Genomic DNA, 22,718 nt, shown 5'->3' on the forward strand with positions numbered 1-22,718 from the left:
GAAACTTGATGAACAGGTTCTAGTTGATTGCATTTGGCTTGTTTTAAAAGAGTGATACTTGACTGGTTTTCAGCTGATACAGCAACTTAAAACACTAACCCAAAATGGAATCTACATAAAAATACATATTACAAAGAGTGTCCTGACTGCAAAAAAAACCCAACAACTATCTGTTATGCAAAAGTGAGGCTGCAACACCAGGATTCTACCTTCGCTGTTAAGCAACCCTGTATGAACAAACCTGTGGCACTAGGTTTAATTTTGTATGCATTGCTCTATCTAGTTGCTCTGCCTGTTTGCTTAGTTCTTTTTAGCAGGTTATGGTAATAAAGAAGCTTAGTCTCCTGAAACTCTTGTGGGGGGGTGCATGTGGGGGCAGGGAAGGAGTTTTTGCTGTTTTGCCTGCTCAAGAATGCAACAGGCAGATAACCCACAGGCATGCAGCCACAGAGCTAACAGATATAGCATTAGACCTACCACCTTAGACAGTATGTCTATTATTTATGTATCACTGTACCTGATGTTCTGCAGTACTATAAATAACTCAGCAAACAGAAGACAAGGTCCAGATGCTAAAGAGTTTACAATAAAATAAAAACTAGTATTGTTTGAATACTATGTGCTTTGTACTACTCCTGTTCTTCTTTTTGCGGATACAGACTAACACGGCTGCTACTCTGAAACCTACTAAAACATAGGCGCTCTACTGTACTGCAAGTACAGTAACAATAGTGTGGCATTGTGTGTGAATGTTAAGTATGTAGGCCTTCTGGAATGGGAGCATTTTAATTTTGTTTCTTTTGATTTTTCCAATGGCCTACTCAGTTTCTAGGCACCTCACATAAATTAAAGCACACATAAACAAGATATAAATTCTTTAATAAGCTAGTTTATGCAGTTATCCAAGTTATTCAGGTATTGAACTGCCCCACAAATAAATAAAACCCGGATGGTATGAAGATGAGAGAATGTGCTGGCAAATGCCAATGGGTTACTGTACTGAGTGGGAGGCACTGAAGAAGGTATAGTGTCAGAAAAAGATGAAGGGAACAAAGTGTTAGAGTGCCTGAAGCAAATATAGGGTGTGCAGCAGTGTGTAGGAAGTCAGTTAATAGATGCAGACAGGTGTGGAGTTGCATAAAGCCTTTAAGGTAACGATGAGAAGCCTGATGTGGACGATGTGAAGTCAGTGTACAGATTTGAGAAATAGGGAAAATTGCTGCTGTAACTATGGGGAGCTCAGCACTTTGACGGGAGTGTCTCATCATCAAAGGGCTCTGGAAGCTTGTTTTAATACCTAATGCACAGAAAATCACCTACACTAATTTCTTTGGTGTCTAGCTGTCTTTCTACTAGGGTGTCCTCATTGGGGGTGGGTGGAGGGGAACACATCTTGCATGTGACAGAACACTGGTTTCATATTTACTGGTGGTAGCTGGATGCATTGTTTTGGTCTACTGGAAGAAAAGAGTCCAGCCAGCTTAATCTTGCTAGCGTACAAGAGTATATTACACCATTTCCATGGGAAAACTGACTTGCATCAAATGCCAACAGAGAATAGCTGAACATCTGGTTTCCAGTTTTCAAGTATGCAGTTAATGCAGATAACCTAGGTACATATAAGATAAGGATGGATTACTGTTTTTCTTATATTAGATTCCTAAATCAAACCAGGACTACAACTTAGCCTCAACCTCAGATGCAGTGGGCCAAATTCTTCCATGGCAAAACTCCTTTGAAAAAAAAATATTGTGCACTGTACAAATGTTGTGTTTTTTTGTCACTTATGTTGCTTCCGCATTAGACTAATATCTACTAATTGGGCTGTGTAATAACAAAATATTAAGATAAAAGAGAAGCATGTGCTGAAAACTTTAACACCCTCAGAACATGAATATCGTCAGAGTTCTATGCTTATTATAGCTAGTTACAATGGTGCATATTTATTACTTTCCAATAGAACTCATTTTTTTTTTAAAGAAGGAGTAAAGGGACATATAAGATGAGGTCAGGACAGCAGTAATCAGGACAGCATGAAAGTTAGATGGTATCAAGGGAACGCAGATCATAAGAAGATACTATAGTTATAGTATTATCTAAGAATGGACAACTTTTGTTGCATACAGTACTAAAGTATAGACAGGAGTCTGAGTAGTAATGATGGAGGAAAGGCTACATTTAGAGATATCATAGAAGAAAAAATGATAGGATTTAAGAAAGGTTTTGATTTTGTGTGAAGGAAAGAGGAATTGAAGAGGACACCAAAGTTCTAACCCTAAGTAATAGGGAGGCTTATCAGTTCAGTATTACAGGCTCTTTATTAATAATCTTTTTTTCTGTTTTGGAAACAACGTATGGATCACTCACAAAAGAATTGCTTTGTTACTCAGCAATTGTTTTCTTTCTCTTTATACCCTCCCAGCACATGTGGCTATACCTGGGCAGGTCAATGTTACTGAGAAAGTTTTGCTAGCATACTCTATATGGGACTTTCCTAAACAGAAGAGGCCCTGGTTTATCTATCTTTCGATGGAATTATTCCATCACAGGAGAAGGCAGGGATTTAAGCCTGCAGGTTTAAATCCATCATATCGAGGAGCCCTGTACAAGAGGGTTTGTATTCAGTTCAGAGACAAGGTGGGTGAAGTAACTTCTTATTGAACCGACTCCTGTTGGTTAAAGACACAAGCTTTCAAGCATCACAGAGCTCTTTTTCAGGTCCAATATTCAGTTCAGACAGGTCGGTATCATTCACAGCAGTCCTGTCAGTAAATCAGAAGAGTTCTGAAGGTTTTTCTGAAACTAAGAACTAGTGTGTTGGAAACTTACCAGATTGTCTCCCTACACTAGGTGGTAAGAGGGAACTGAGGGAGGGTCACAGCTGCCCTGCCCTTTATGTCCTCATACAGGAGCATGAGGAGGAATAGGGCATGAGTGGCCCCGATGGATGCTATTAAAAAGATTCCAATCTCACACTGACACATATTCATTGACGATCTTAACTTTGTCATTAAATGAAGCAGTCTTGTGCAGTAGCAGGCTATTCTTTTTACAGTCAATTTTAAGACCACAAACACACTTTAAAGTAGGAACTGAGCATTTCTTTTAAAAGTTTTCTAAGCCTAACAATTGCCAACTTTTTGAGAATTCTTCACCTAACTGTTTTATTTAGCTGCCTGTGCCTGATTTATATTTTAGACAATTGAGAAATATTGGTAGTAATGCCAGACACACTGTAAATGGCTATTTGGTCTTTATTTCCACATTTTTAAACAACCATGTACACTGGGCTTTTGCTACTCATGTAGAGATTGGCATAGCTAAGATTATATTTTAAAAAATCAGAGAGTGATCTCATCATGGGGTAAGCTTTATATAAAATGTCTGAACTCATTCACAAAAACTGTTTATCCACCAATTACATAAGCATCTTTTTTTTTTTGTTTAATTTTATGGGGTGTTATCTCTGTAACATACCCATGCATACCCTGCCTCTAAGGCTTCAGCAGCAGTATATGATTTGCATTACTGCTTGACTAAGGCTTTACACGCCTCTTCAGTTTTTCTTAGGGTGGTGTCCCAAAGGCCTCAAGCCCAATTCTCATATGCAATCCTACAATTAGCCCAAACAGAAATATGTTGTACATGATGTGTGTCTGTGGGTATGGGAGGGATGGAGCATTAAGAACCCAATGTAAAGGGAGGGATATAATTCCATGGGAAGTCCATGAAATAATTAGAAAAACAAGGATCAAATTTGGTAACTATATGACTACTTTATTTCATTCTAAATGATCTGCAAACTCCCTGGAGTAGCTTACTCTGATAGGTAAAATACTGCCATAAAGTTGAAATACAGAATAGAAATGAAAGACCAATTTTCAACATGGTAAAAGGTTAAAGCAGGGTGACATGAGGCTCTGTACAAGGATTGGAGTTCAATTATTTTTTAATTATCTTTGTAAAATGGGTGAAAAGTGATACTGCAGAATTTGCGGGTGGCACAATTCTAGAGTTTAGTCAAGCCTGCAGAATACTCTGAGGAACTTCAGAGGGACCTAACAAAGCTAGGTAGATGGGCAGCACTAGATCAGATGAAATTTGTTGTTGACAAAATGCAAGATAGTGCATAAAAATGAAGGGGAAAATAAAAAAGAGAGAGAGAATGACCCAAGTGTAAGCATGGACAGTTCAATGTGCTCTACAGCAGTGGTTCTCAACCAGGGCTGTGCCTACCCCTAGGTGTACAAAGAGCTCTTCCAGGGAGTACATAAACTCATCTAGCTATTTGCCTAACTATACAACAGGCTACATAAAAAGCTCTAGCGAAGTCAGTACAAATTAAAATTTCATACACAATGACTTGTTTATATTGCTTTATATACTATACACTGAAATGTAAGTACAATGTTTATATTCTAATTGATTTATTTTATAATTATAGGGTAAAAATTAAAGTAAGCAATTTTTCTGTAATAGTGTGGCTGTGACACTTTTTTGTATTTTTATGTCTGATTTGTAAGCAAGTAATTTTTAAGTGAGGTGAAACTTGGGGTATGCAAGGAAAATCAGGCTCCTGAAAGGGGTACAGTAGTCTGGAAAGATTGAGAGCCACTGCTCTACAACAACTGTCAAAAGAAAATACATTAGGACGCATAAAAGAAGAACATAATACTGAGAACATAACACCATTAATCAAACTATAGTTCCCCTTACTTGGAATACTGTGTTCAGTTTTAGTTACCCTACCTCAAAACAATGTGGCAGAAATAGAAATTCAGACATGGGTGATGAATATGACTAGATCATGGCAAGATTTTGTATGAGGAGGAATTGAAAAGACCAGAACTAGTTCGTTTAGAGAGGAGACAAATGGTAGGTGAGATAATGGAAGTATACAACATAATCAAATAGCACAGAAAAGATAAATTGAATGCTCCTTTTATCATTTTTCACAATCCAAGAACAAGTGGGATGTTCAGTGAAATTGGAAAGCAACAAATTCAAAATGGATACCTGCAAATACTAAAAAAACAAAACACCTGACAACATAACTTAAGAGACTCATTCCTAAATGATATTGAGATTGCTGAGCTGAATAGTATTTAGAAAAGGATTAGACACGCAAGGTGGGTGAGAGAATCTTTTATTGGACCAATTTCTGTTGAGAGAGACAAGCTTTCGAGTTTACATGGAGCTCTTCTTCAGGTCACTGCATCCAAAAAAGGATTAGATGTTTATATAGTTCAAGTAAATGTCCAGCATTAGAATTATGTTTAGGAAAGGCTATAAACCTTCATACTTCAGGGCATATGTAACAGAGATTAAGGAGAAACTTTTCTGAAGGTCAGGTTAGACCACAATTGTTTACTGTGGGGTTTCTTGCACTCATCTTTGATGCATCTGTTACTTGATATTGTCAGATACACTGAATAAAATGGACATAGAATGAAATGGACAAAAGTGATGGCAATTTCTCTTGTTCTGATTAGTTTATCATGTTATTAGTCATTCTTACAGCTTGGCATGGCTACGGCCCTTGCTTTAAGTTAATGTCTCTGTATTCTAACTTATTTCTATCAACCCCATAGGTCTTATGTGCCTTCCAGGGAGCTTACTATTTAAGGGCGTGTCTACATGGAAAATTATACCAGTATAGTTAGGTATTGGTAGTATGGCTGTAAATTTCCTCATGTAGACAAGTCCTCTTCTCAGGCAAAATCTCACACAAAAAGGATTGGGAAGGAAAAATGGCAGAGTTTCTGCCAATTTTTCTGTTGAGTAATAAGTTTGATCATCCTGTGGAATAAGTAGATCTGCCGAGATCTACCTGGACGCAAAAGCCATATGCATGGAGGCCCTCTGACTCCACAATAGCTCTGGAGGTCTCTTGACCTCCCTCCAACTCCTTGGCAGCGCAGCAGCAAATGAGCCATGTGACAAAGATTCCCCTTGAAAAGCTACTTCCCAACAGGAAGGATACAGCCCCATGTTATATTAACTTTTGTGTGAGATGGGCAGGAGGATGTGCATTCCCAAGCACTTCCCTATCTCTCCTATGATTTCTCAGACCTGCAGAGGGCTCTCTTCAGGACTGGGAACACAGGGGAACAGTACAGCTGATGGTTCCCATCCTTCCATGAGGGAGACCTAGGTGCAGAGTCCCCTCTGCATGAAGGTTAAATGGGGCATGATCTGGTACATCTAGACAAACAGCAACAAGGGATAAAAAGTAGGTGATAATATAATGGACAAGTGTTACGGTTTTTATTTTTTTAAATATATACATTTTCTAAAAAACTAAGAGTTGGACTCCACTGCTCTATATTATCTAAAGCTTGGATCCTTTATCTTTTTAATAGTATAAAATAAAACAGACCATTAGATTCCTGGCATTAAAATCGTGTGGGAGAGCTAACAATCAAGGTGCTTAGTTAGCACAGAACTAGTAAACTTTCCCAAGCACCAGTCCCTAATCCTGATATAGTAAATAATCAGTTAGCTTTTCATGTGATGAGGGACAGTAAAATTGTATGTCAGCTGAGAGTTTTTCAGCAATATAAATCTGCACAAGCTATGCACCTGTTTGTCTTATGACTTCCTGACACCACTGACACATGCTTTCATGTGTATACGGCTCTACTAGTGCAATTCTTTCTTAACTGGGCTTCAGCACCAGTTGTAACTTGTTCTTAATATAGGCAATTAAGTTCATCCTGTTTCATTTTTACATAGGCTGGCTATGAAATGACATCACTTTAAACTAGCAGTACTGTCTTTCAGCCTTATGCGGATGTGTATTTATGCTCAGACTCTACCTGTTCTTTTAATGATCCCATTTTTATGCCTTAGGTCAGGCGTAGTCAATTATTTTTTTGTCAAGGTCCAAATTTCTTGGTCAAGATATAGTCAAGGTCCCGACGCCAGATAACAGTAAGTAAATAAAAGATTTTGGGGGCCATTCAAGTGTTTGACGGTCCGGATTTGGCTTGTGGTCTCCTTATTAACTACCCCTGCCTTAGGTTATAGGCAACTGCATGCTCCAAATTTAAAACCACAAAAAACAATACAGACTACACGTTGCATGAAGGTAACTTAAATTATGGGCATCACGAGAAGTAAGAATTGAGACGAAAAGGCTGAGCATGGTAACCAAGTACTTTTTGAAGACAGGTTAGAACTGAATTGTGAAGGTGGTGTTGCAATCAGTACAGTTGGAATAGTTCCCATAAAGGGATTTTATTAAAATAAAATTTTGGTAACAAGCATAAATAGCAACCAGTATTCTACGTAATAGTTATTAGGAATGCACAGTATCTGCATTTTCAACATTCTTTAACATTTTTACTTTAAAAGATAGAAACAAGTCCATCTAACAGCTTTAAGTTAGCAAAATCTGAAAGAACATAAAAATATCAGCAACATATGAGTAATTAAGGGGTCTCTTTTTCTCATGAAGAACCTCAATTTCTACATTTCTTCATTTCTCCATACCGTTTTTCAAGTACATAGTTTATGTAAGTATTCACTTAATGACCCATTGTTCTCTATAAATGTTGAAAACCATTCTAGATCTTCAGTTGGTATCAGGCAGCATAGCTCAACTGAAGTCAAGCTGAGACTTCAGTCCCATATGTTCAGAGAGACATTAGTTTGATAAAATATTTATTTATTCAATGAAAATACAATTTGTCAGGGCAACTTTGTAGTTCGTTTTGTATTCAGCTCTTCTCTTCTTTATTGTTAATCATGACCTTCAGATTACTGAGTTGCTTCTCTGAATCTTCGACAATTCAATTTGCTAAAGCTATTTAGTTTTGGATCAAATTCTGCATACCAAATTTCAATACCATGTAAAGTAATTCTAATGAGAAGTAGGAACAAAAAAGTCTTTCCATAAATAAAGTCACTTTTGCAAAATGTCTTATTCAGATAGTATGTTCAGGTGGACAACCAAAGGATATAAAAGCAAGCAAACAAGCCAATTGTTTTTGTCACTTGCAGTATCTATCGGCTTTCAATTTTGCTCGCCTATATGAAAGAGAAGACAGACAAAATTTAGGTTACACAAAAGCCATAAAATGTTAACAGTGTGATAGTCACAAGAAGATGCATCCGAAGAAGTGAGGTTTTTACTCACGAAAGCTTATGCCCAAATAAATCTGTTAGTCTTTAAGGTGCCACCAGACTCCTTGTTGTTTTTATAGATACAGACTAACACGGCTACCCCCTGATACATAGTCACAAGACATATGAGTAGGCTGTTATAACATTTGCTTCTACTTAACTTTGGAACATTTGCAAATGACATTAGAGGCCTGTTAGTACTTTTGATTTGTTTGGTGGCTTTGTTACTTTGCACAGCTAGCATTTGCTCTTGCATTAGAGCCGTAAGGAATATGCCTGCTGGTTGCACATGCAACCTTAAAATTTTGGAGTTTTCTGACTTCTGAATCATGAAGCCTTAGTCTTTTACTGTTTTTTTAATGGACTATTTCAAAGACAGGGAATGTAAAGAAAAATGATTCCAAAATCAAAAACTATTAGGCTGGACATCTCTGGCATGCCACATCACACTTAACAACGAAAGGCTTCATTGGAGTACACAGCCAACATCACAGAAAACATTATGCCAGGTTCATAAAATTTTCAGTTGCACAAGTCAATGCAATGGGGCAGGGCTCCTATGGAACCCTAATGCCTTAAATCGACATGTCAACAATTGTACAGTGGTAGAAACAGCTTTTAATGTTTTTTTGCAGCTGAGTTAATTACTTTTAGGTATACAATACAGCTTTCTTTTGCTTAAAACACTGGTAAATAGTGCTTGGGATATTCTGCATTCCCCAAATACTGCACCTGTACAAAGTGCTATTCTAACACCCTCATAACTTGGTCAAACCAAGATTGGTTTTCACTAGACAGTGTGAAAAGAATCCTCAATAATGGCTATTTCCCTACAAAAATGCAACTTTCTATCCCCGTTTTGGTGTCAGGGTTGTTGAAAAAAATAAAAGTAAGAATTTTGCTTTTATAATACAGTATTATTGTTCTCCACTCTCCTTGTACTCAATTGATTGAACCAGTTTTGCTCAAGCTTTCCATAAAAAGTTTTCTTTCAGGTAGAAACCAGGCAGGCCTGAAAAATTTCAGCTCAAAAGGGGAGTTTCAAAAATATATAGACAGCAGAAAATGGACTATAGTGAGAACATTCAGGCAATCTTCACTCTAGTTGTCTTTAGCATTCCAGGTATATCACAGATTCATCTGTCAATAGCTTTCATTTAATTAACAGATGGAATTATTTGGATTTTAAAATACCTGTCCAGCAGCGTCTCATGGAAAGTGCCTTCTTTTCTAGCTTTTTTGAGAGCTTTACTGTCTTCTTGGCTTATTTTGAGTTTACGATCTTGGAAACTTTGGAACTTCTTTCTGGAAACAATAAACAGTGTGAAAATAGCTCCAGTTCTATTGAAACTTTATATAATAAAATGCAATAGTTGTGCTGGGATTTCAAAGTTCAATTCCTGAACTAGACTGGTGGCCTAAAAGTAGAACAAGATGCAAGAGAATCTATAATAGTCTCACATGTTGCACTGAGTGTTGTGGGTGCAACGTATTAGAATCATAGAATATCAGGGTTGGAAGGGACCTCAGGAGGTCATCTAGTCCAACCCCCTGCTCAAAGCAGGACCAATCCCCAACTAAATCCCCAAATGGTCCCCTTGAGGATTGAACTCACAACCCTGGGTTTAGCAGGCCAATGCTCAAACCTCTGAGCTAGCTCTCCCCAGGGACCCTGTGTTCTGAGTTCATGGGTGGCGGGTACAATAGGCCAGAGGTGTTGCTGCTGCGGCTGCCAGACTCCTGGTTGCGGGGTTTGGTGGTGAAGTTTTTGCTTTATTATGCCCCAAGCAGGTTCCGGGGCGGCTGAGGAGGTAGTATGTACCTCCTCAGCCCCCTTGGAACCTGCACGGGGCATATCAAAACCGTCTTCTAACAGATGCTTTTCCCTTGGGCAGGTTGGGTCCAGGGAGAGAAGGGGAGGTATGGTGCGGCTTCTGCCAGCACTGGGCTCCTCCGGGCGGGGGTGTGTGGGGGAAAACAGAGGAGGGGAGGCTCCTCTGAGAGGGAAGACTGTCATTCAGCAGGAACCTCTCTGGGTGGTTAATGTGCAGTGCTGACAGACGCTGAAGAGAATTTCATTTGACTAGAAGGATGGTGGGTCAGGATTGTTTTAAACAAGGGGAGATGGGGAATCCTTTGTGCTCAGATATGGAAATGGATAGTTTATTTTGTGAATGTAGAAGGCTGGCAGCTATATAGCTTTCAATTACATACACATAATTGATTTCACATTGTTTAACATTTCCTTTGTCTTCTTCTGGAATGTCATCTTTCTGCTTAGCTTCTCTTTCAGCACAAGCACGGATCTAGTTATTGGGGAAAAGGAAAATGTACATTATACGAACTACAATTGATAGTAAGAAAAAATTAAACAAATTCTAACTTCTCCTGGTACTCAAGATATTACAGATGTTGGATTTCTGAGTGGGTCTTTTCAGTTTCACAGCTTGTTAGGATATAACCAAAGATCTCTTAACAAAAAAGTTGGTTCTATTCTATTCTGGTTAATTTTTTTTTAATAAAGTCTTTGCTTCTACCTTGTAATTTTATATATAAAATATACAAACACTAAATAACATTTCACGTATTTCTTGAATATACAAACAAAATATATTCTGAATCTATAGTAATATATTTAATACTACATTTAAGTGATTAGCCAAGATTCATGCTGTGACCAGTTCCCCCCGGGTGCCACTTGGAACTGGCGTACCACTGAGCTCGCCTGACCCACCAGCCTGGGTTCCCTTTACACTGTGCTGCTGTGACAGGCTCTCAAGCTCCCTTCCTGCACACACACAGGTCGGGCCACACCCAGGTGCAGTTTCACACAGATGCTGAGATCAGCTCTGCATGGGAAAGCTCAATTAAGGAATTGCCCAGCACTCAAGTGCACACCCCCTCTGGAGTGTAAACCCAAAATTGTCTTGTCTTGTGCTGCACAGAGAACTGTACAGTGTAAGCTCATGAAATTCGCTCCCTCCCTCAATGTGGAGGAAGATTTGCACAGCTTTTTGCCCCCCACTTAAGAATTCCTCAAACTGGTTTTAGAAAAAACAAAAACAAGTTTATTAACTACAAAAGATAGATTTGAAGTGATTATAAGGGATAGTGAACAGATCAAAGCAGATTACTCAGCAAATAAAACAAACACACAAACTAAGCTCAAGCTCCTAAAGTAACTGGTAGAAATACCCAATTTTAACCCTAAATGTTGTTTTAAGCAGATTGCAGAGGTTCTTGAAAGCCAGCTGCTCTTGCTTGAAGCTTAAAACTCCAGGTATCTCTTTCACAGACTAGACAACCTTCCAGCTCAGCTCCTCCTCCCCCAGTCTTTGTTTCTAAGGCCTTGTCTACACTGCCACTTTACAACGCTGCAACTTTCTCGCTCAAGGGTGTGAAAAAACACCTCCCTGAGTGCTGCACATTTCAGAGCTGTAAAGTGGCAGTGTAGACAGTGCTCGCAGGGGTGGTTTTTTTACAGTGCCGGGAGAGCTCTCTCCCAGCGCTGGTGCCGCAGCTACACAGCCACATTAAAGCCATAGCAGCGCTTTAACGTGGCTAGTGAAGACATACCCTTAGATGTTTCTAGCAGTCATCCTGGGCAGGGATTCAGTGAAGAATGAACCACAATTATGTCACTCCCCTGCCCTAAATAGGTTTTACATATGTCTGGAATCCTTTGTCTTCCAGTGTGATTCCCACTCTTGGCCAGTGGAAGAGTACTGATTTTATCGTGGAATCTAGTACAAGGTGACTTGATCACATGACCCTTCAGCCATAACTCAAAGTCTATTTGCAGAGTCCACAGGAAGGCTTTCCAGGAAAGTGGGATATTAGCATCTTCAAAGACCTATTGTTTTTCTTAATGGCCCTTCCAGCCAGCAATCTAGACCAACTGCATTGTTTAATGGGTGTTCCCCAGGTGTAAACACATTTGTAATAGGTAAATAAAATAAACGTATAGACAATATTCCTAACTTCAGATACCAAAATGTACATGCATACAAATATGATAATCATAATCATAACCATTCCAATGATATCTCACATGACCCATCTTGCATAAAATACATCTTAGTTATGCCAACAGTATTTCTACAAATTATATGGGACGTAATGTCACACAAGTTCTGAAATAGTTAATGCTCTGCTATATATATGCAATTAAAACATAACATTATCTGTCCTTGGCAAGATGAAAGAGGACTTGGAGACTCCTATTTAAATTGTATAATCTTACAAGACTAAGTTCTTAGCAAATTTTATACATCAAGTTTTAGATTAAGTTTATGGAATTTTAGAAACTAGAAATCAAGACAATAATTTTTTTTTTGTTTTTACTGATTTAATGTCCAGGAGTTACAATACATTGCATTTCTAATTTAACTGATGTGGAATTATAGATGGAGCTTAAGTGCTTTTCCATTACAAACTGTGACAGTCTTGTTTTTACTAACCAGGGACATCTAGTACTTGCACCCGACACCGCCAAGGAAAACCCAAGTTGCTGTCAGTTTCTGGCAAGGAGGAGGTGGTACACTTCTGAGCAAGTGTTGAACAAATAATGTAGCATACTATTAGGGAGCAGTTTGCTGTCAGAAGTACAATCTGGTTTGTTCAGACTGAAAAAGACAGTGACCACTTGTGGTCAGAGATCTTGTGGCATTCGCACAAGAGTAAGGAGTTTCCAATCCTGGTTACCTGGTATAAGCCAGTTTTGTTGAGTATTCTGCCTACCTGCAATTTCAATTGAGTATAATTAATCTTCCTGTCTTAAATAGTTAGGCAGCAGATTTGTTGAAAAGCTGCCCCATACCACCTTGGAGAGGTCTGTAATTCAGTGATGAATGAAGATGCTCCTTTATGTGCAGTTTGTAAAGTGAATTAGAAAAATTCATGATGAAAGGTATTATGTAAACTTAAGATGTTAGAATGTTTGTTCCATAAACATTATGGATTGTGCATAGTTTTGCATTTTCTATTATAGCATTCAAACGGATAATATAATTATAAAGTATATATATCACACACACACACAGATTACCTTTATCATTTCTTCTTCCCCTGCAGTTTTACTTTTGGCTTCTATATCTCCCTCTTCATTACAGGTGATAAAGCAGCTATTTGCTGCTAATAAAGCCATTTTCCCCTGTTAAAATACCACCACTTAAGTTAGTACTGTGAACAAATTTTAGACACACGCCTTAAAATTATAAGATTTAATTCTAGAATACTCCAGAAGACACCACAGATGTCTTCTCATCTTCTGCCTAAGGAACTCTTAGTAGCCAGCCTTGCGGATCTGCTGTCTCTTTTACTCTTACATTGTATATTGCTGCCAAAACAGACAAACATTTTGATTTAAAGTCTTTAAAAATACAGTAATTTACCCACCTGCAACTTACAAGTTAACTATTCTTTATAATCTTGCAATACCTGTCATGTCATTGCTTTACCACCTGTATGGAAGTGTATCCCATTAGCACTATTAATGTTAAGTTTAAAACAACAATTTTTACCAAGAACATCACCTGCAGTTAATATTAGAGATAGCTTACATCTTGGAAGACAGGTTCCCATTGCTCTCTTGATCCTATTGCATCTGATCGTCCAATAACAAGACCATCTGAATTTATGCCAAGGTATTTGCCATAGCCAGACTTCAGTGCAATTCTTAGAGAAATGAGGGAAAAAGATGCAGAATGTTTTAAAGTTAAAACACTTTAAAATATTCAGTATATCAAAGAGGTTCAGTATTTTGGTTCTAGATATACTTCTAAGAGCTAGCTTTTATAATAAAGGAGATTTTAAGGAGGGATATTTAGCTTTGATTCAGGGTAAGAGATCGCATATAGCAGTCTAAATGAGAACTGATAAGACATTCTTGAAGTAAGACCTGCACAACATCAAATTTTTCAAAAATCTACTGGAGTAATTACCTGGTGTCAGACAACTTTACTGCTGTAAACTGTTCAGGAGGACTAGGGCCATCGTCCTCTGAAAGAGAAAATTTTTTGAAAATTATCAGGTATAAAGCATTAGATATACAATTTTTGAATTTATGAGACTAAGTTTAAATAAAGCTGATAAATTAAACAAGAATTATTGGTGTACAATACAGGAAAAGGCTATGATGGCGGGGCCAGATATTGACATACATTTTCAAAAGAGTATCCAACTACTGTAAAAGCAAAAAAGAGTTTTATAGGAGTTATCTAAGCACCTATATGATTAGCACTCTACAAGACACAAATAAAGCCAATCCCTGCCCCCAACAAATTTAGGATTGAGAATTTATAGCAATTCATGGAAAATGTGCATCTAAATCCACTGAATTGCTTTGTGAATCTCAGCCTATGCATTATATAAGCTTCTCATAACAAAATGTACTTGCACTGTTTTACTTGAGCGCATGACTAGAATTTGGTATTTTGAAAGCCACCACCACTTTTGTAACATCAGGAATGATATACTGCCGCTATTCCTGGACTGGCGTTACCTTACTCGGGGGTTGAAAGACATCCAAATTCACTCTGCTTCCAGAATAGGGATTCCCTACTTGAGCTGTGCCTCTCTCACTCCCAGAGTGAGGGAAAGACCAGCTACCAGGTCACTTCCACAGAACATCTGCATAACAATTACAGTACCCTTTGGCCTGGTCTACACTATGACTTTAATTCAGATTTAGCAGCGTTAAATCGAATTAACCCTGCACTCGTCCACACAACGAAGCCATTTATTTAGAAATAAAGGGCTCTTAAAATCGATTTCTGTACTCCACCCCGACGAGCGGAGTAGCGCCAAAATCGATATTGTCATTTCGAATTAGGGTTAGTGTGGCCGCATTTCGATGGTATTGGCTTCCAGGAGCTGTCCCACAGTGCACCATTGTGACCGCTCTGGACAGCAATCTGAACTCGGATGCACTGGCCAGGTAGGTAGGAAAGGCCCCGTGAACATTTGAATTTCATCTCCTGTTTTGCCCAGCGTGGAGAGCACAGGTGACCACAGATAGCTCAGCTCATCAGCACAGGTAACCATGCAGGCCGATAATCGAAAAAGAGTACCCAGCATGGACCGTACAGGAGGTACTGGATCTGATCGCTATATGGGGAGAGGATTCAGTGCTAGCAGAACTTCGTTCAAAAAGACGAAATGCCAAAACTTTTGAAAAAATCTCCAAGGGCATGATGGAGAGAGGCCACAATAGGGACTCAGATCAGTGCCGCGTGAAAGTCAATTAGCTCAGACAAGCCTATCAAAAAACAAAGGAGGCAAATGGTCGCTCCAGGTCAATGCCGCGGACATGCTGCTTCTATGCCGAGCTGCATGCAGTTCTAAAGAGGGCCACCAGCACTACCCCACCTCTGACCGTGGATTCCGAGGCGGGGATAATCTCATCAGCTACACCTGAGGATTCTGCGGACAGGGAAGAGGAGAAGGAGGACGAGCTTGTGGAGAGCACCCAGCACTCCGTTCTCCCCAACACCCAGGATCTTTTTATCACCCTGACTGAAGTACCCTCCCAACCCAGTATCCAAGACCATGACCCCATGGAAGGGACCTCAGGTGAGTTTACCTTTTAAATTATAAAACTTGTTTTAAAAGCAAGCGTTTTTTAATGATTACTTTGCCCTGAGGACTTGGGATGCATTCGCGGCCAGTACAGCTACTGGAAAAGTCTGTTAACGTGTTTGGGGATGGAGCGGAAATCCTCCAGGGACATCTCCACGAAGCTCTCCTGGAGGTACTCCAAAAGCCTTGCCACAAGGTTTCTGGGCAGTGCAGCCTTATTCCGTCCTCCATGGTAGGACACTTGACCACGCCATGCTTGCAGCAAGTAATCTGGTATCATTGCATGACAAAGCCTGGCAGCGTATGGTCATGGAGTTTGCTGGCATTCAAGCAACATCCGTTCTTTATCTCGCTGTGTAATCCTCAGGAGAGTGATATCGCTCATGGTAACCTGGTTGAAATATGGGAATTTAATTAAGGGGACAGATGTGGCCATTCCTACTGGGCTGTTCGCCTGTGGCTGAAAAGAAATCCTTCCCTGCAGTTAGCCAAACACAGGGGGGAGGTGGGGCGGAATTGGCCCTGAGCTTTTCGCGTTTGGATAGCAGGGATCTTCCCTGTTACCAGCCACGCGGTGGGGGGAGGGGGTATAGGGATCATCCCAGAGAATTGGATGGGGGGGGGGGGGGGTTAGTTTGTTTTCTGCTGCTGAAGGTTAACAGGAAAACCGCAGCAGTCAACGGGCTTTGCTTGGTATGTGGGAAAGGAGGGCGCAGAAGCCGAAAGACAAGGCTTACCATGGCCGCATGCAAGCTGAATTGTGTTGCCCGGACCTGCGTCTGCGATCTCTAACACCAAAGTCACAGGCACTCAATATTAAGATGGAAAATGCGACCTTGTACTGAAATCACATGTGCTATGTAATGTGAATAGTGTTGTTCACCATGAAAGAGTATAAGCATTGTTCTGTAAAATGTATCTTTTTAAAAACTTCTCTCCTTTTTTCCATCCCTCCCGCGGTTGCAAATTTTTCAAGCCTCCTTCCTCCGTCCCGAAGGCTATCTCAGATAAGGCGGCGGAGAAAGAGGACACGAGACGAGATGTTCTCAGAAATAATGGAATGCACCCGCAATGAAAGAGTTCATTAGAATGAGTGGAAGGACACGGTATCTAAATATAGGAAAGATGCCAGTGAACGTGAGGTCATGAGGGACACTCGAGATGAGAGGTGGCAGGCTGCAATGCTGGGTCTGGTGCGTGATCAAACGAACATGCTCCGGTGTCTGGTGGAGCTTCAGGAATGGCAGCAGGATCACAGAGTGCCGCTGCAGCCGCTGTGTAACCTCCCTCCCCCCTCACCATGTTCCATATCCTCCTCACCCAGACGTGTAAGAACGCGGGGGGGGGGAAGGCTCCGTGCACCCTCCCACTCCACCCCAGTGGACAGCCCAACCAAAAGTCTGTCATTATATTGAATTTTTTCAGTGGCCTTTTACTTCCCTCCTATCCTTCTCCCAATCCTCACCCAGATTTCCTTGTCGGTTCTCTCCCTATGTTTATAATCAATTAATAAAGAACACATGATTTATAAATGATAGTGACTTTATTTCCTTTGAAAGCAAGCTGGGGGAAGGGGGAGGGTGGGTTCCTTACAGAGAATGAGTCAATAAAGGGGGCGGATTTTCATGAAGGAGAAACAAACAGAAATTTCACACTATAGCCTGGCCAGTCATGAAACTGGTTTTCAAAGCTTCTCTGATGCACAGCGCTTCCTGGTGTGCTCTTCTAATCGCCCTGGTGTCTGGCTGCGCGTAATCAGCAGCCAGGCGATTTGCCTCAGCCTCCCACCCCGCCATAAAGGTCTCCCCCTTACTTTCACAGAGATTGTGGAGCACACAGCAAACAGAAATAACAATGGGGATATTGGTCTGGCTGAGGTCTGAGCAAGTCAGTTACGATCGCCAGTGACCTTTTAAACGGCCAAATGCACATTCTAGCACCATTCTTTCCATCCCTGGGGGGAGGGATAGCTCAGTGGTTTGAGCATTGGCCTGCTAAACCCCGCGTTGTGAATTCAATCCTTGAGGGGGCCACTTGGGGATCTGGGGCAAAATCAGTACTTGGTCCTGCTAGTGAAAGCAGGGGGCTGGACTCGATGACTTTTCAAGGTCCCTTCCAGTTCTAGGAGATGGGATATCTCCATTAATTATTATTATTCTGCATTTGCTCAGCCTGTAGTTGAACAGCTCCTGACTCCTGTCCAGGCTGCCTGTGTATGGCTTCATGAGCCATGGCATTAAGGGGTAGGCTGGGTCCCCAAGAATAACTATGGGCATTTCAACATCCCCAATGGTTATTTACTGGTCCGGGAAGTAAGTCCCTTGCTGCAGCCGTTTAAACAGATTAGTGTTCCTGAAGACGTGAGCGTCATGAACCCTTCCCAGCCAGCCCACATTGATGTTGGTGAAACGTCCCTTGTGATCCACAAGTGCTTGCAGCACCATTGAAAAGTACCCCTTGCGGTTTATGTACTGGGTACCCTGGTGCTCCGGCGTCAAGATAGGGATATGGGTTCCATCTATCGCCCCACCACAGTTAGGGAATCCCATTGCAGCAAAGCCATCCACTATGACCTGCACATTTCCCAGAGTCACTACCTTTCGTAGCAGCAGCTCAGTGATTGCTTTGGCTACTTGCATCACAGCAGCCCCAACAGTAGATTTGCCCACTCCAAATTGATTCCCGACTGACCGGTAGCTGTCTGGCATTGCAAGCTTCCACAGGGCTATCACCACTCGCTTCTCAACTGTGAGGGCTGCTCTTATCTTGGTATTCTGGAGCTTCAGGGCAGAGGAAAGTAAGTCACAAAGTTCCAAGAAAGTGCCCTTACGCATGCGAACGTTTCGCAGCCACTGGGAATCGTCCCACACCTGCAACACTATGCGGTCCCACCAGTCTGTGCTTGTTTCCCGGGCCCAGAATCAGCGTTCCACGGCTATAACCTGCCCCATTAACAGCATGATCTCCAAAGCACCGGGTCCCGGGTTTGATAGAATTCCATGTCCATATCCTCATCACTCTCGCCGCCGCGCTGCCGTAGCCTACTCCTCGCTGTCTGGTTTTGCAGGTTCTGGTTCAGCATAAACTGCACGATAACGCGCAAGGTGTTTACAATGTTCATGACTGCTGTCTTGAGCTGAGCAGGCTCCATGCTTGCCGTGGTATGGCGTCTGCACTGTTCACCCAGGAAAAAAGGCGCGAAATGGTTGTCTGCCGTTGCTTCCCTGGAGAGGGGGGAGGATATACCCAGAACCACCCGTGACAATGTTTTTGGCCCCATCAGGCATTGGGATCTCAACCCAGAATTCCAATGGGCGGAGGAGACTGCGGGAGCTATGGGATAGCTACCCACAGTGCAATGCTCCGGAAATCGACGCTACATGGACGGTACATGGACGCACACCACCGAACTAATGTGCTTAGTGTGGCCGCATACATTCGACTTTATACAATCTGTTTCCAAAATTCGAATTATATAAATTCGGATTAATCCCGTAGTGTAGACATACCCTTTGTTGTGGAGTGGGTGTTTTTGGTTGGTAAATGAGGGTCCTGGTCTGACTTGAGTTTCTCTTTTTATAAGACAAATTGACCTCATCCTCGTTTTGCATGGTTACTTACAAGAGTCATACTACTTTCCATCTTGTTAAAGGCCTAAACCTACAGGTGAGCATCAGGAAAGGAACTGAATTGCACATATAAAGAAAACATCAAGACTAGCTTAGAAAAATTGATTAGTGGTCATTCATTAGGATTATTATCCTCTTCGCTGTGCTATGCAAACATATAGGATAATATTTTTTATTATGTATATTAACTAGCATCACTATAAAAAAATCTTTAGTTTATTGACTTGAATAAAAACTCTCCATTTAGTAAAATACATTTCATATCTCAACACGGCAAAATTTCTCTTTTCTCGATACAAACCTTTATGTGGTGCTCCAACGGTAAAAAGGCCATTGTCAAGAGCGTGGATATAAGCTCCCTTGTCCAGTTCTATTGCCACAGTTCCTGTGATTTCACCAAAATTTTTTACTGCCCACCAGCTTCCTAAAATATAAGAAAATGAAATAACATAGCACACTGACAACTGGATTTTAGCCAAATACTATTATTTGAATTAGCATAGCACCTAGGAGCCCTATCATGGATCAGAACCCCATCATACTAGGTGTACAGAACAAAATGATGGTCCCTGCCCCAAAGAACTTGCAACTGACTTATAAGATAGGAGACCACAGATGGATACAGACAGACAGACGAGTACAAGGAACCAAGACGGTATTCGTTAGCATGATAGGTTGCTGGTATGCTGAGACCACTGCCTAACTGTCATCGGTCTTTTTGTAGGCGTCATGGCAAAGGAGAGGTTTACCATGTTGTGGGGAACTGCTCTTAAACATGAGGGACAGCATGGGAGAAAGCATTAAGGTGCTTATTTGAAAATGTAATAAGTGGGTGATAGAGGCTGGCATCAATGGCAGATCAGAGATGTGAATCAACATCTCAACTGTGAAGGTAGGGTTGGGATACACTGTGCAGGGCTTTGCAAGTGAAGAGAAGCAGCTTATATTTGACATGATAGAGAAGGGAGAGCCAGTGGATGGTTGCAAAGAGAAAGATGATATGGTCAAACAGGCTAGGAATATTGATCTTTGCAGTAGCATTCTGAATGGATATGAGTGGAACAAGATTGCATTTGTTACGGATGTTAAAAAGAGAAAAGGATGTTCCAATGATTGGGATGATGAGAGCCTACACCACAGTGTTAGCTGCATGGATGGACAGGAAAGGCTATATCTTAGATAAGTTTTGCAGAAAGAATCTGCAAGCTAGCTTAAATATGAGGACCTAGAAAGAGGTCTGAGTTGAAGATGATGCCCAGATTATGTGCCTGAGTGACAGCAGGAAGATGGTGTTGTTCATGGTGATTGAAAAAGAAAGTGGTGCAGGAAGAGCATTGAGGGAAGATTAAAAGCTGTTGTAGCCATGTTGAGCTTCAGCTGATGGCTAGACATCCACAAGGAGCGAGACACATGTTGAATTTTAGTCTGGGTAGGAAATAGATCTTATCTAGTAATACGTAGTAGCATGATAAGCTTCTACTGTTTAGGTAGTTTGCTATGAAGCCTTGATGGATAATTATATTTAGGATTATTTTGCTCTTGCAGTAAAACAATTACAATCCAGAAGCTGAACAAAAGTGTTCTGCATCATTCCCTTTAAAGTGAATAAATGACAAACACCAAATACCCTATTTAACTGATGGTGTAACACACTGTGATTAGAAGTTAGACTTAGCTATTGGAAAGATTATTTGTAGCCTTAAACTTAGAATGGCCTTTTCCTCTTTTCTTGGAAGCAGCCAAAAGAACATAGTATGTGTAGAGAAACAGAGGCTATTGGACATCAGACCTCCCTTCTACTCCATATAAAAAAAGATTTCTGTTCAGATTTTTTAAACAAAGTCATTAAATTATTTTTCTTTACTACAAGGACTATGATTTATAGGTTTACAAACATGCCTACAAATATAGTAAACACAGAAGGGTTTTGTATTCATGCCAGAAACCCAAACAAGGAAACAAAACAAACACCCTAACTTTTCCTGTCTTTATCTTTACTTCTATACTGGTGTGCACGTCCTTTAAAGCCAACTCACCAACAATATCAAGCTGATCTTCTGCATTTTCTTCTCTTTTTCTTTTCTTATCTCTGTGTTTCTTCTTACTGCAAAGCGAGATGACAAAATGGCTAAATAATAAACCTTCCCTAACTAACCGTGTGTGTCTGGATCACCACCACTAATACGCAGTAACACAGGGGAGAGAGGGAGAAGGGGGCAGGTCACCAGGGCAAACCTCCACTCTGACAGGGCAACCCTTGGCTCTGCAGACCTCGCTATCCACAGGCTCACGTTGTACCCATCTCAGAAGTCGGTTTTTAAACCGCTTTACTCAAAGCCGGGCACGTCCCCGTGTGGACGCTCTTGCTTTGGTTTAGTTTACACCTGATCCTGGTCAGTTTAAGCAAGCCAAGGCCGCTTCACTCCGGAACGAGCGCGTCCACACGGGGACGGGGGATAGCGCGCGCTCTGACCGACGCGCGGTGACTTCACGGCTGGGGAGGAAGGGAGCGAGCCCCGGGCAGGGCCTGGGGCAGCAGACGGAGACGGACCGGCCTGTCCATGCCCGGGGGCGGGGCTCATCGCGGCGCATTGGCGACCAATGGGGAGGAACGTCCCGGCCGCTTCGCACCTTTTCTCCTTCGCCCCCTTGAGAACTAGCTTGGTGGATTTCACGCAGGTATATTCCGCCATCTCTGAACTACAGAGGCCGCCGCGCGGTGGCACATACACACAATCCACCCCTTCCTGCAACTCCGACGGGGGCCGCAGAGGGACAAATAAGAACGGCCGGCCCTTAGTCAACGCGTGCGACCGGTGTGCACATGCGCAGTGGGGAATCGAAGCCCCTGCCCTCACTTGGCTGCTCTCGCCCCCTACGGGCGGGTGTTGTGAATGTCTCTGCGCCAGCAGTGCTGGAGGCGGGGGTGCCCCCGCGCCCAAAGGGGCCGAGCTCTGGCTGGGGGCCGGGCAGAGTCACAGCGGCGGGGCGAGGCCCTGCACGGGATGGGGTTTTGGAGGCGGGGGGTAGGTTAGAAGAAGGGAAAAGGCCCAGATCTGCCACTCAGTGCTGGGCTGATGCAGTGCTTGTGCCCGCGCTGGGCTCGGGGGCGGGATTGCCAACGCCAAAGGCTCAGCGCGCGCGGGCGGCTCCCCTCGGCTCCCAGTCATAAGAGTGAAAAAAACCCCGACCTGGCTTCATTGTCTTTGTCTTGTGAGTTTTCACTCTTTAGGGAGCGCTCGTTCCTGTTGTCCAGCTTTTCTCTGCAAGCCTCAGGGCTAGAGATTACGTCTACACTACAATTAGATACCCACGGCTGGCCCATGCCAGCTGCCTCCAGTGCTTGGGGCTCTGACTAAGGGACTGTTTAATTGCCATGTAGAC

The 22,718-nt window shown here is 41.7% G+C and overlaps 1 protein-coding gene across 1 annotated transcript; it reads right to left on the minus strand.

Moving 5' to 3' along the window:
- Positions 1–5,130: 5,130 nt before the first annotated feature.
- On the minus strand, positions 5,131–22,107 carry FRG1 (FSHD region gene 1). Its single transcript, XM_054030729.1, has 9 exons — positions 21,966–22,107; positions 21,371–21,438; positions 19,636–19,758; positions 14,070–14,127; positions 13,689–13,803; positions 13,175–13,279; positions 10,342–10,433; positions 9,322–9,432; positions 5,131–8,031 (listed from the first exon to the last, which is right to left on the minus strand). The coding sequence occupies exons 1-9, from the start codon at positions 22,025–22,027 to the stop codon at positions 7,995–7,997; spliced, it is 771 nt and encodes a 256-aa protein (XP_053886704.1). The 5' UTR covers positions 22,028–22,107; the 3' UTR covers positions 5,131–7,994.
- Between the last annotated feature and the right edge of the window lie 611 nt (positions 22,108–22,718).

The sequence above is a fragment of the Malaclemys terrapin genome, chromosome 5 (assembly GCF_027887155.1).
Source record: "Malaclemys terrapin pileata isolate rMalTer1 chromosome 5, rMalTer1.hap1, whole genome shotgun sequence".
Classification (NCBI taxonomy): Eukaryota; Metazoa; Chordata; order Testudines; family Emydidae; genus Malaclemys; species Malaclemys terrapin.

Bases quoted from the DNA above. Each gene is read 5' to 3' on its own strand.
- FRG1 (XM_054030729.1), bottom strand. From the start codon at position 22,027: ATGGCGGAATATACCTGCGTGAAATCCACCAAGCTAGTTCTCAAGGGG. The intron at 21,439-21,965 runs GTGCGAAGCGGC...CTCGCTTTGCAG, and splicing joins AAGGGGGCGAAGGAGAAAAG to TAAGAAGAAACACAGAGATA. The intron at 8,032-9,321 runs GTATTTTAAAAT...TCTTTCATATAG, and splicing joins CATGAGACGCTGCTGGACAG to GCGAGCAAAATTGAAAGCCG.